We start from the raw sequence: 14,596 nt of genomic DNA, 5'->3' as shown, positions 1-14,596 counted from the left end.
CAATGTCCCCCGCACTTCCTCTCCTCCACCTCTCTTCAGCACAGTTCAATGCCCTAACCCTCTTTGAACTGATTGTCAGTTTATGGACTGCATCATGCTGTGCTGACAAACTGCTCAGATGCTGATGAAGTCACAGTGAAGTTCAATGGGAATGAGATCTGACCGTACACTGACCAGCAGAGGGAGCTAATCTTTGTCTTTCATCATCTTTCTTCTGTTAACGATCCATCTATAATAAATAAAACATATTTAACTTGAGTTTCCACACTCCATATTTCATACACATTTCTGTTTTAAAAACAAGAGTAAAATCAGCCAGAGAACATTTTTTTTTTTAAACCACATTCATCCTCATCGACATGCACCTTTCCTTCCAACATCTATTGTTCTTCCACTCGGCCTTGCTGTAATATGTGATTATGCAGTTTTTTTTTGATTTCTCATTAATATTTCTATTGAGAGAAAGTGAAGGAACAGTATGGATGATTGTGCTGAGCCACAAATTAGGTGAACACACATGCAGTATATATGCTCACATTATTACAGCACCCACATCAATATTTAGGAGATGAGGGCTTGACCACAATCCTACACACGACATGTTTACAGTTGGAAGTAAAGTCACTGTTTGCAATTTCCTGGTTTTCTGCATAAATTGGCCATGAAAAGTAATCTGCCTATGGAAAAGGGACTTTTTTTAACAAACTGGCCACAGTCAGTCAGGATGGACTGATGGTCCTCCACCCTGACAGTGAGGACAGGAGGCCCACAAGGTTGTTTGCTCAGCCCCTTCCTATACTCCTTGTACACACAGCAGTACCCCTTCACATGACACCATTGCAATCATCAGATTTGCAGATGACACATGAAAACTCATGTAGAGATCTGTATGTATCTTTTTATTGTAATAGGTAATCCAACCCTATAAAATTGTTTAAATCAATATAATACAATATAAATACAGCATAATTGGTTTAAAAAATGAAAAGAAATTAAGAACCAATGAACAAATGAAGATGAAAACAGTATGCATGAAGGATCCCACAAGGAGATGGGAATACAACAACAAGTGTCAAGTGGATTCAGTTTCATTGATTCAGCAGGAAGCAGATATGCAAAAATGCAGAGAATTGAGTAACAGCAAGGGATGTGGGCTAAAAAAAATGATGAATGATGGGAAAACAGCAGTCTTTTAAGGAAGCTCCTATAAATCGACCTTCAGCCTCCTGCCAAAGACCCCCCAAATAAAAAAACAAAACAAAAAATGTGTTATTTCACTGGAGAAAAATAACACTGATGTTATAGGCAGAGTTACAAAATTTGAAAGGTAGCACATTAAACATTTTCTTTATAATGGAGACAAAGAATTGAGGTGAAGCATTTAAAGACTAAAAGTAGTGCTTGTTGACATTACCTATTAATTATTTAATCTCCATATTATTTGAATGTTGTCTCTGGCCTCTGTATAGTTTAAGAAAATACCAAAGATTATCCATCATAAATTCTCAGAAATAAGGTGATATATTTAAATGTCTAATATAGTTAAAATAAAAATAAAAAAATACTGAGTTTACATTAATAGACTAATAAAAAAAACATTCTAGTAAGCAATTTACCATTATTAAACAAATTTATGATTATCAAGTACTACTCTATTTTCTTGGTAAATGAGTGCAGCTGATATGCTTATAATGTGTTTATGACAGCTTCTGAACTGAAAAGCTTCCAGCTGAAACACCAGACTGTTTCAACACTGCTCAACTCTACTGTATCTTTACAAATATGCCCAGCTTACTTTAGCTCTACAGGAAAATCTGACACATGTGATACAATCCTTTATACATGTAGATGAGCAAGATGGAACAGCATTCACTACAAATCCATCACAGCTTTCTTTGAAATAAAAAGGAAGGGGACACAGGCAAAATATTGATCCAGGAGTTATTTTTGTTGTTGCCTTTAGTATGGTAACACAAAGAGGAAGACACAATGTGCAAACATATACAGTACATACACTCTAACTCACACACACTTGCTTCAGAAGCAGACGTATTTTACTGTGTGTAGGCAATTAAAGATCCATGCCTAAGGGGGCGCCGAGGCCAAAGTCACAGTGCTCTGTGCTCTGACAAACATTTTCTCGATTACCAGTAGAGTAACTGTTCTGCACAGCCTCAAGCTCTGTTATATATTCTCTTACACTTAGGCTCCGGAGGGAGACAGTGGGGGAATTGGGTGAAAAAAGAGTGGCCACAAGAGTAAAGGAAAAGTGTTGAAAAGGAGCAGAGGAATAGATGAGCACATGATAAGAGTAGCCAAATGCAGAGTAATCAGGATCTACCTCCAGCCATCAATAAAGATGAATAATTTACCAATAACCTTTTCAAAACTGCCAATCTCTCTATGTCCTTCTGACCAGACTGGGTTGGAAAAGACAAAAAGTGCTCAACTGTGGTAAACTGATCAGTATGGTTAAGAGGGTTGTACAGGAAATTAAAAATCAATGTGTTTATTAGAGAATATGCAGTTTGTGTGTAAGCTACAGTTAAAGCACAGCATTTCTTTGGTTCTCAGGGAGATTATTAAAACTGTCACTGTGCCAGCTGTTGATGCTCGTTGGGGGCAGAGTAGTTTGTGTACAAACACACACACACATACAGCTCAGTGGCAGATACATCAAAGCATTTCATTGCTTTTCTCCAACTCATATAGAGTGAAATGATTTTTTCCATAGCTGGAGAATGATGCGCAAAGCGTCATGTAGCTACAACCCCAATGTGGATGATCTTTGAATCAGCAGATTGAATCCTGCATCAGACAAGGGTGAGACAACATTCCTCTCCTAAACTCCAGCAACTGGTCTCCTCAATTCCCAGACAGTTGTTAAAAGAAGAGGGGATGCCACATAATGCTAAACATAGCCTTTTCTTGAGATGTGTTGCTGCCATTAAATTTAAAATGAACTAATATTTTCCATGAAATGGTAAAATTTAATTTTCAACATCTGAGATGTTGTTTATATTGTAGTGTGAATAAAATATGGGTTGATGGGATTTGCAAATCATTGCATTTTTTTTTTTATTTAGGTTTTTACACATAGTCCCAACTTCTTAGGGACTGAGTATTTTTTTACATAACATGTTAAGACTATTATTTAAGATTTTATTTTATAGAAATGATCATTCATGCAGTGATGTAGGACCCCAGAAGGCTGAATGGAAGAGAGGGCAGACGTGAGTTTTGTCACTGAGAGGATATCAGTAAAGTTCCGATTATAAACTCCACCGTGTGAACACTAGGTGGCGACATCCAACTCTGTCTTAGAGCAGTGAACACTGTGCTGACTAAGGGCTGGCTGACAGCAAGATGTGCCAAGTCTATATACAGTACATGTGTGCTAACATGTGATTGAGAGTGAGGTGTGTTTGTCCTTGTAAAGTTGCTGCATAGATTGTTCTTCATCGTGAGCGTATACCACTGCATTGCCCAAGGTCTGAGCCTGTCTTGTTTGTTCCTAACCGATATAAAGCATTATGTAAACCTGTGTCTGTTTACCACATCACAGTTATTACATGTGTGAAAGAAGTGTTATTTCATATCTACATGTTGTACTCAGCACTCCCATTTTTTCTTCTCTGCCTACCAAAAACATTAGGCTGTAACAGTAAAAATGACTGATTCTCTATCCCCCCTTCTGCCTCTCTGTTGCTCACTTAATCTCTCTGGCCTCTCACTCTCTCTCTCTCTCTCTCTCTCTCTCTCTCTCTCGCTCTCTCTAAATGTGGATCCATAATGTTTAGTGCAAACTCGCAAACTCAGATGCTGAAAGAGAAGAGGGAGGTGTTAAGAATCGAAAGCATGATCTTACAATGTTGCAATGTGCCGCAAATAAAACTGCTGCATTGAGAGATGGACAGGGAAGGAGTTGTAGTCTATACTGAAGCAGGAAAATTGATTACAGGAGGAACAGAAAAAGGAAATCTAGCATGGAAGGAAAAAGAGAAGGGATGGGCACCTGGCTCTGCATCTACTTGGGAAAAAAAACTCCAGGGTCTGTCAATTAGAGGCTGGGTGACACCACTGTTTTCCACGATAGCTAGTAAATCCTGCACCACAAGACAACCCACATACCTCTGTACAGTGAACATTTGAGCTAATACCCACAGACACATGATTAAGCATAAAGACATACAGTACACACAAAGGAGGACACACAGACGGAAGTTCAGCATGGTTCAACATCTACAGCATCTAAAAACTTTTTAAAACGATATTTAGTCTGTTTAAATTTAAGTTAACAAACTATAAATGAAATGGCAGCACATGAACCACCATATGGTTTACAAAAAACATGTTCTCTTTTGATCTGCATCTGTGACCCTTCTGCAGAAATACTGTGTTGCTTTTCCCTAACTGTAAATTCCAGGTCAGCTATTAACGGAACCTTAGGGTTATTTTTTTATTTTAGACATTTGTCTCTCAGGGAATTTCTTTGGAAGAAAGTAGTAGAAAGTATTATCCAGTATAACAGGAAATTCTCTTTATAGGAATAAATGTAAATTGGAATGCAGTTGAGCCTCACAAATGAAATGCTACCTACCTACTGTACAGGATGGGAACTAGAAGTTGGGATGGATTTGTTAAATGTTTTTTTAACTGCTATTTTCAAGGTCAAGAACGAACATTTTCAAAGGCTTTACGCCAATCCCTTTCATGGGTTCACACGGTGGAAAATGTTCCAGATGTTGATTTCACATAAGTTTTTATGCTGGATGCCCTTCCTTCTGCAGCCCACCCATTTTATCCGGACTTGGGACCGGCACCGGGGTGGCCCTTGGTGGCTCGGCGGGCCCCAAACTGGTGGGGTGGATGCTCTACCCATTGGGCCATCAGGTCCCCCAAAGTCTAAATAGGATTTGGGTCAGATTATTATTTTATATATAGCTCAACATATTGTTTTGACAATTAGGAATAACAGCGAAGGGATAAAAATATTAAATAAGAGATCTGTGGGACTGAACCTGGATATTTTGGAAGCCTGCTATGAGAACCAATATTACCTTCATCGGTTAAAAAGTGTCTCACTGGGACTCATTTCTTAAAAAAATAATACTTTACTTTTATCATTTTAGGATCAACAAAGCATTATCACATTGCAACAATTTGAGACTAATTAATTGGCCATGCCTCTACACTGAAAACCACAGTTTTCAGATTAATTGCTAGTTAAAGGTACAGACTTGGCACTGAAGCAACATAATATTTCAGTTAAAGTAATTTTATAACAATAACACTAGATGTATAACATTTTATCACAGAAACTGAAAAAATCCTACCCACACTTTACTGGCCATGTACCTGGAGAGAAGAGCATAGCATCTCTGTGTGTGCTGGGTAGGATGAGAAGTGAAGAGGATCAAATCAAAGTGACCCCACCTACTCCTCAAGGGGATTCAGATGAAAGTGTTTACAAATGGCTAAGCTTTTAATCACAGGTCTGTGATGCTATGACACTGTGATGACACTTGACACAAGGATAAGATGACTCATGAAATCTGTACTCCACTAAGTAAGATTTGTCATTAGGGAGCATAGAGTGATGCTCCAAGGCACCAGCCACGGCCACACTTCTGTCCTTGTAATGTAATTATCTGTAACCCAAAAGGACTGTTGTGGTCATAAAAACTAAATGTGAACCTCCTCTTTAAAAGCTCTACCAAGCTTCTGTAACTTATACAGTAAAAGGCGTTTCTGGATGCCAGTTTTGTCTATGCAGGTTTAATTTAGTCAGGAAATTCAGAATCCAATCACGAACTCAATCTTCTCTTGCCTATCACATTAAATAAATCAGACAGACATTCTTTATAGTCCACACTCAGAGAACTGGAATTGAGAATTACAGCCGGGAAGCTGCACTGCTGTAATGACCCTTCTGTCCTGCTGGGTTTAGAATTGAATTATTCCTCTGCCCTCTGGTACGCACACACAAACACACACAAAAAATGGAATATTGATCAGGTAAATAAGACACCCATCGGTCTATGAACAGGGAAAGGCTGCAGAGTCACCCGGGGGTCACTTCATCTGTGGCTCTACTTTTGGGCTATGTTGCATCGGTCACACAGCTCATCATCAAACACACAAGATCATTAACAAAAAAACACTGCTTTCCACACATATAGAACTGCAATACAAAATATCTGGTCTAAAACACTTTTTAGTAGCAACTATAACACAATGTTACAAAATACAAATTTTACCACCTATTCTATGGTAACAGTAAGTATCCCAGCATATGTGTGAGGCCAGTGCTAACATGCTGATGCTAATCAGGTAGAATGTTTACCATGTTCACCATTTTAGATTAGCAGTTTGGAGATAAAAACAAAAATGTCAGTGTCATAGCAGTGCTTTGGGCAATCACCAAAGTATGTAGGAAAGTGATTGACCAGCCAACAGACAATCACCGCCATCTAAAAACAAAAATCTTTGCACATCCAAGGCCACTCATTTAAATGAATGAAAAGGAAAGGCAATGTCAAAATCATAAGGTCACAAAAAGGTGGTGGTGAGAACAGACAAATGCATCAAATTTTACTAAACACAGTTACACCACATTTGTTTAAAGCTAAAGGCACGGAGACAATGTATCTTTCCAAATAGCAGAGCAGATGAAAACAGTAACTGAAAGATGCCATGTTGCAGAGCTTCCAAGCTATTGAACATTTTAGTCCAAGAGGTGCTGCAGAGTCTGTGGATATCAAGGCAAAACTCAGAGTACCTTGACATCAAACTGCACTAAGCTCCCTATCCCACCTCTTGTCCTTTCCCTCTCTCCTCATCAGCCACTAGCTTAAAGGGAAAGAGCTCAGGTTGAGTAAGGGATGGCAAAAGCTTCCCTCTTTTCACAACAAGCTGTCCAGCAATGCCCTATCAAATTCCTCCAAGAAGATATTTCCTCCTTCTTTCTCCTTCTTCTCTCCAATTCTCTCTTTTATTTAGGCACGATGAGGATCCTTTTCAATAACACTGATCTCTCAATTCTTGTTTCTGAGAGTTACGTAACAGCTGCACTATCGGAATAACAATTGGGAGAAGAGATTAGCGCAATCGGCCAAGGAGACGGAGAGCAGATGAAGGCGAGGGAGGGAGGCACGAGGACGAAAATCTAGGAAGCCCCTCTCAATATGACACATAATTTCACATGCTGCTTCACACATGGATACATTCAACCGTGCAGAGGGAAGACAAGCACACACAGAAGCTGCTAATGTTGATCATTTTTGAAGATCTACGCGAACCTGTGTTGAAAACTAATGCTTTCCTGAAATCGCTGCAGTCGTACGTGTCAGTTCAGCTTTATTTACTATGATCCGCCAGGAAAAACACAAATAGATCTGTGTCTCTCTGGCTTGTGAGGATTATCACAATCATGCATCAGGGTTTCTTTTATTACAGAAAAAAAATAACAGGAAATATGCAGGTGCAGATGCTTATGGCTTCAGTCTTATAATGAAAGAATGAATCACTGAATTTTCAACCATTTAAAAATATCCTCAGGCTTGGGAGTTTCAGGGAAGCTGATCTCTGCAGAGTAGGCTTGATGTTATTTCGTTTATTTCATTATTTTGTTCTGTTCCAACAAAGAATAAAAAGACCGTTTGAGCAGGAGGGGGTTCCCTCTTATCAAATGAGCATACTTTAAGTAGGTGTGTCTCTGCTAGCTTATGAATAATGATTCACTATGGCTCTGGTAAAGGAAGGGGGGGCAGAGGGGTGAGGGCTGGTGAACTGGCCTCACGTGTGCCTTCCATTCCCGCTTTAATTAAAGGAGAGTAGGCATCAGCTTCCCAGCCAACCTGCGCCAGCAGCACTTACTGTAGAGCCAGGAGCTGGACTCACTGAGACTCATTCCCATGTTCCATCAACATGACTGAGTGCCTCAGCTGGGCCCGCTGAGTCATCTGTCTGAGGAGATCCACAGGGCTACCTGGGCTCAAGTATATACAGTTATTGTTTTATTATGTCATTTTTTGTGCTTTCTTTTGCAACTGTTTAACAAAACCTGATTGAAAAGTTAGAGCCATTTATGTTGAAAAAGCAGCTATTCTCAACAGAAATAGATGTTTTTTTTGTTTGTTTTTTTTTTTTTTTTTTTTTTTTGGACAACTCAATTTAAAATTGAGCTACATTTGGATGGTAACTCAATTCTTTTTTTTTTTTTTTTGTTACTTTTTCTTGGCTTTGCAGAAAGCTCAATCAGACGAATATCAGGAGCATTGGAATGCTGTGACTGACATAGATTGTCATAGACTGTTACACTCACAATCATAATGTTTCAGTTGTCAAAGTAGGACAAAGTGTCTTCAAACACCTGACACGGTAGCAACTCTTGTATACATAAATATAGCAAATATTTGTGTCATTAGAACATAGAGGAGGCAAGGCAACAGCTTGACCAGAAGAATGGTTCATTTAAATTCATCACAGTAACCAGTGAGGGTACAGTTGAGCAGGCCAACAGGACTGATCAGCAGACAGGTGCTAGAGTTGGCTCTGGTGGGCTTAGTCACTGCTACAGCAGCCCTTGCTGCAAACACTGAACAGCAACAACACACACTAGAGTAACAAGAGCACACTAGAGTAACAATTTGTCTCAGACGTCAACATATTAACCTCAGTGGTGGCTCTACTTCCTGTTCAGGCAGGCTGGGTAAGAAATTTTGGAGGGCAGACATAGAAGGGGCTGGAATACTGATGCATTGCTGCCATCTCTGTACTTTGATTATACCTTCACCATTGCAATGCTTGCTTTTAGACATAATACCTGTATATTGTTAGAAGCCTTACTTTTACCGTAAGATGCCTCATAGGATGTGATATACATCTGCAGCTAACACCTCTGAGTGACAGATAATATTCAGCAACAAAGAAGCCAGAGTGCAACCTGACCAGACTTAATGCATTGATGAGTCGGAGTACCAGCATCACTAATGGGTTAGTCATCATCTGCCACAACTCTATTTCTCTGCACTTCACTGCTCTGGATTTACCAGCTTCACAAATCAAAACATATGCACCTGTAAAAACTAATGATAATCTCTTAGTCACATCAAACACACTGCAATGATCTTGATATTTTTTTATTGCTACACTATAAAATATCTCCAACAAATAATCAATAGTGATTAAAGAATTAACTGCAATTATAATGGCTAAGTAATCTTTTTAGCTTCTAAACATCTAAGCTTCTAAAATGTGGGAATTTGGGGCTTTCATGGTTTACCAATACCAGAAAATTTAATATTTCCTGTTTTTAGACTGTTAAATATATACTGCAAAACATGTGGACATCACCTTGGGATATGTCTTGATTTTACATTCATTCGTTTAGTTTAAGAAAATCATGAGCCAATTATTCCATAATGAAAATAATAGCATGCAGCTCTGCTGTCAGTGGAAAATAACAACTCCAGTTTCAAGTCCTCTGCTAGGACAAGCAACAAACTACTTAAAGATGATTTTGAGAGCTTTCACATATCTTAAAAAAGGTAGTTGCTAACAAGTTGCTAAACTATAAAGGATTCAGGGAACATTAAATGTTATGATGTTGAACACGGAGACTTATATAATCACTACTCTGCCTTTACAGGGTTATTGGGTTTATACTGGCAATCACTAGCTACAATAGATCAAAAAAATGCTTTTGTAGAGAAGGTATGTAGGCTAAATCAAATTACAAATAGTAAGAGTAGGGGTGTAGACATTAAAGTTATTACTTCTGTCATCTGTAAAGTTTATCTTGCTGAATAAAAGGTATAAGGATCACAAACTTCTGCTTGTCACTTATTTTCTGCAGTAAGCAAAATCCCAATCGAAAAATCCCATTGGCTTTTTGTTAAAGAAACCTGAAAGATGCTAATGTCTGTGTTAGCCTACAGAAAATGTCACCCCTATGGCGCTCATAACAACAGAAGAAAAAGTGATGTACATATGCATTTTCCACAGTGTTTTTTTAGTAGATTAATGCTCGTTTAAACACAGAATAAAGGCAGTTCATATTACTGCACACATTAACGCTGCTCTGAACATAAATCCTATTGGGTTTATTGGACATGAGACTATTGAATTTATTAAAGAACCTGATGACTCACCAAATAATCATCTACTACTTCAGCAGTAAGACAACCAGTAGCAGGAGAAACAGATCTCTAAATGGATAAAGAATCTTATGGTTTTTAATACCAGCTTGCAAAACAGAGCAAATTTATTGTTTTCTTAGGAAACTGCAATTAGATGGCATTTTAATAAAATAAACAAAAGCAATCCACTGGTGAATCTTTGCATGAATGTCATGACTTTTCTAATAGTTGAAAGACTTATAATTATTATAATTACTGAGTGCACGCACTGTTTTTCCCCACAATGGTAATGATTCTATTCGTTTTATATAAATAATGCCAGTGAGACAGAATACACTTAATTAAGTCTTCAAACAGCCTGTGTAGCCTTGTGTATATTTCTCATGACCTTGGAATAGTCCTGAACATAAATACAACAAAGAGCCTAAAATAAAAATTGCACCATCTACATTTTCCCCGTTTTTATCTGTGATGCTCATGTGAGACAAATAATGCACAGGCAAAGGACAACTTCTTCTTACAGGGGTACTATCATCAGGTAAACCACTTCACATTACAGTAGCTTTAGAAATCAAATACTCATTTATAATATGATGAAAACAGGTGTTGACTAGGACGATAAGGCTTTGTTCACATCTTGACAATGTTCATTTTCCAATAGAAGCTCATCATTAAAAGTAATTTGAAGACAACATTATCCACAGCAGAGCAACTAACCCGTGCTGTACAATACCAGTACACCATGAAGGCAATTATAATGGCATTTTCATCCTTTGATGACAAATTGTTATTTTTTTCATGACTGTTGTTATTCACTCTGACTTGTGTTCCACAGGGATAAGATTTAGAAGAAGAAGGCATTTAAAACAACACAAACATACATTTGTCACAAACAATAGATTAATGGATTAAAACATTCAAATAAACACATCAGGTATTCTTCTTCTAAATAAGAAGACATTAATTAATGGTGCAAGAAAAATTATTGACATACCTCCAATGAAGAAAGAAAAGGAAACTGAAAGAAACATGCCAGGAGGTTCAGGTTGATATACAAGACAGCTGATAGAACAACTATTCTAAAAACAGCCGTTCAATGACTAACAAAGAAAACAGTCAAATTGGGGTTTGTTCACCACCATGAAAACAATCAACTTATGAAATACTGAGTGTAGACTTTTACTACATTGAATTGTGAATTGTTAAAACGAAGAAGGCATTGGGGAGAAAGACAGACAGACAGACAGGCAAACATATCAACTGACAGACAGACAGACATACAGACAGACAGGCAGTATTCCCCCAGTATTAGCATCTGCTGCAGAAACCAGGAATGGCTGTGAGATGGTGTTAAAAAAGAAGAAGAGGTTGGGAGGGGGACCTGGAGGGGAGTCAGGATGCTTATTTGAAAGACTTAAACTGCATGGTTACATAAGTGATATGGGATCCTCTGATACCATACACTTTCAGTCAATGTTGAGCTGCATTAGTATCCTCATCAGAAATCCCTGCCTCATGCATACTGCTGAGCTGCAGGCTTTCCCTTGGTGAACCTCATCTTGCCAGACAAGCTCACACTCATGCATAATAGACACGGGCATCTGTGTACAGGTTTTCACAATCAAAAGGTTGATAGGACCAGGATCTTAGAGACGGGAGAAATGAACAATATGGAGAAGCCTTTCCTCAGAAGTCACAGGCTCAGGTGATGAAAGAGTTGGCTCTAAATCTGCAACAAAAACAAGGTGAGTAGCAAACCCATACTCAGGCACATCCATACCAGATATATGAGTCACACCCACCCACCACTCTTCTTTTATTTCTTTGTTTTTCTTTACATCCATTGATTTTACGCAAGTACACAAAGGTGTCTGTGGGTTAGGAAGAAAGAGGTCACCCACCAATGCTTGTAGTTCAATACCTGCTTCCACTTGTCCTGCAACATACTGGACCCCAAAGTTCTCTGGGTGGGTCAGCCAACCAAGCACCTTGCGTGACAGCTGCAGTGCAGTATATTTACAACTTCTAACCTCATACCACTCTGCTTTGTACAAGCACACTATAAAGAAAAACGTATTGCTTGTACCAGCCTTGATGCCCTGCCTCCCATTTGTGGGAATGTGGAAGCTGTGCTGTACACAGTACACAGTACACTGTCTCTACTGCATCAGCATCAGATTGGTTTACAGTCAGCCTGGCACAGTGCAGGGATGTATGTCACCAATACGCGACAGCACAATCTGCAGATGACTCATTTTCCTTAATGAGTTTGAGTGAAATGTGACGGGTGGCCAAAGGAAAAAACAAGACTCTGCAGCCCGACCATATGTCTCTGCAGTCGGAGACTGTCGGAGTGAGGATTTATTGTTTACAATGAGCCCTGGTAGTCGCTTCAGCTCTGCCTGGGACTTCTCAGTCACACATAAAGAAGCCTGCAGGTGCTGCGCTGTGGCCATTACCAAAACCACATAGAGGAGAGAGCTGAGGGAAAAGGAACACAGACTATTGTGGAAACTGGCAAGCTCACTGGCTTCATGGAAATTTAGTGCTGTAGTGAAATTCAGCTCAGTGACACCATACCGCAGCGTGAAAACAAAGAAAGAGGGGAGACAGAGAGAGGGAACAAGAAAGAGACATGAGGAGGAACATTGAGAGGTAGAGTAATCCACTGCCTTATCAGATGGGTTAGGACGGTAAATAAAGCAGATCCAAAGCAGTTGAGAGGAGAGAGCATGCAGTGTGCTGTACCGTTTCCCTGTGTCTGTATGTGGAGGACATACATGTGTGGCAGGGAGACAGTATGTACACACAGTAGAAACACGCTTCTAATTGGGTTTCCATGTGTGCCCTGGCCCCCCTGACCACAGCTTCTCTAACCAAGAAGGAGGGGGGGGTGTCTCAACCTTCCTGCCCCCCTCTCCAGTTATCCCTCCCTCCCCATCCTATCCCATTACCCCACCCTTGATTACCCCACCTGTGAATAGTCCCAGTACCTTGCGCTTTTTATCCCGTGAGCGACTCCTCTTTTTGACGGTTTCCTCCTCCTTCTCTTTGCGCTCCTGCTCTGCCTGTGCTTCTAAATCCTTGTTCTTTCGGAGATGTTTGGCTGCTTGTGCCATGGTGTTGGTAGCGGGAGTCTGGGCAGCGTTGGTGTGTCCAGATCCTACGGGGGTGGTCTGAGGAGCGACAGTGCTGGGACTTCTAGCTGGTGCGGGCCAACACTAGCTCTGCCGCTGTGTGTTCTTCTATGGCCCTGCAGAGACTGTAAGCATGCCCACTCTGTGCCTCCTCCTCCTCCTCTTCAGCAGTGCAGTCACACACACACACACACACCGGCAGTCCTCAGCCGTCTGCTTTGGGATGCTACTGCAGCACCACGCTCTCTCTCTGTTTCTCTCTCTCTCTCTCTCTCTCTCTCTCTCTCTCTCCCTCTCTCTCTCTCTCTGTCTCTCTCTTCAATGCTCACGCACTCTCCCTCTCTAAGTCGATCACATCACATACAATTCCATCATTCAGTGTCTTTCTGCTGCTTTCCTCTGTGGGGTAAAAAACAATGGATAAACAGGTTTACCTTTTGTTGTAGTTTTCCTTTTCTATATATCACTCTTCCCTCCACTGCTTTAACAGGCTGTAAAACTGCTTTGACCAACCCACTCCTCATTGACACAAAGATTAAAAATGGATGAACTAACGGCCAGCTGAGGAGTAGCCTGAGAAGCTTTAAGTCAAGTCAGCTCTGCCTCACATTGCATTGATTTTGTTTTTTCCCCCCCTGTATTTAATTTCTCAGTATCTCATAGTCCTGCTGTGTGTCCATCTGTGGAGCTTTGCTGGGCTGCGCAGGGAGCCCATCGTCATCACAGCCAATCATGCCATCACACTCCCACACATGCACATACACATACACATATACCACAGGATAGCAGAGGAAAAAATATTTAAAACTACCTCTTATTTGTTTACTCTCTTTGTCTCTCTCTCTCTATCTTCCTCTCCTCCTTTCTGTGTGCTCCCTCCTCCCTATCTACCGTTCAGCAACGCTGCAGCAGACAGGACTCATACCCATTCAAGGAGGTTGGTGCATTGTGCTGTGAAGACTAAAAGGTTATCCCTTATCACTTCCTGGCCATAAATTGTAAGTTGTTAAACAGTAACACAAAAAGCTTTGCTTAAATGACTTCTTTACCTCCTTTCTTTTCTCATCTGTCCCTCATCTCCTGTTTTAAATGGGTAAACAATAATAGAGGGATATTATAAATATATGTACAGTAGCATAAACAACTTCTGTGTTTAGTGCTTATGTACAATGGATATGTGTTATAGAGAAAGCAGTGCAGGGAGAAAGGTGCTGATCGAGCTGACACTTGTTTAATGGTATTGCTCTCCTGTATCCCTCATTCCTCCTCTCCTCTCCAATCCCTCCCATCTCTCCTCCTCCTTCCAAAGCTGCTGAC

At 40.0% G+C, this 14,596-nt stretch overlaps 1 protein-coding gene across 16 annotated transcripts in view; it reads right to left on the bottom strand.

Moving 5' to 3' along the window:
• Nucleotides 1-13,518, bottom strand: part of ank1a (ankyrin 1, erythrocytic a) — a 76,077-nt gene extending 62,559 nt beyond the window's left edge. For 11 of the 16 annotated variants that reach the window (XR_010915550.1, XM_067521172.1, XM_067521174.1 and 8 more), the window contains exon 1: nucleotides 13,136-13,517. Coding sequence is in view for 14 of the 16 variants with exons in the window: in XM_067521172.1 (XP_067377273.1) it covers nucleotides 13,136-13,261 (126 nt within the window). In the remaining 2 variants the exon portion in view is untranslated. Of the gene's footprint in view, nucleotides 1-174; nucleotides 230-13,135 lie in introns of all 16 variants that reach the window. The other 5 variants (XM_067521189.1, XM_067521188.1, XM_067521185.1 and 2 more) reach the window with 4 other exon arrangements.
• Between the last annotated feature and the right edge of the window lie 1,078 nt (nucleotides 13,519-14,596).

This window comes from Channa argus, chromosome 11 (assembly GCF_033026475.1).
Source record: "Channa argus isolate prfri chromosome 11, Channa argus male v1.0, whole genome shotgun sequence".
NCBI lineage: Eukaryota > Metazoa > Chordata > Actinopteri > Anabantiformes > Channidae > Channa > Channa argus.
The sequence above is the reverse complement of the archived record's forward strand: the minus strand, read 5'-3'. Positions and strand labels throughout refer to the sequence as shown.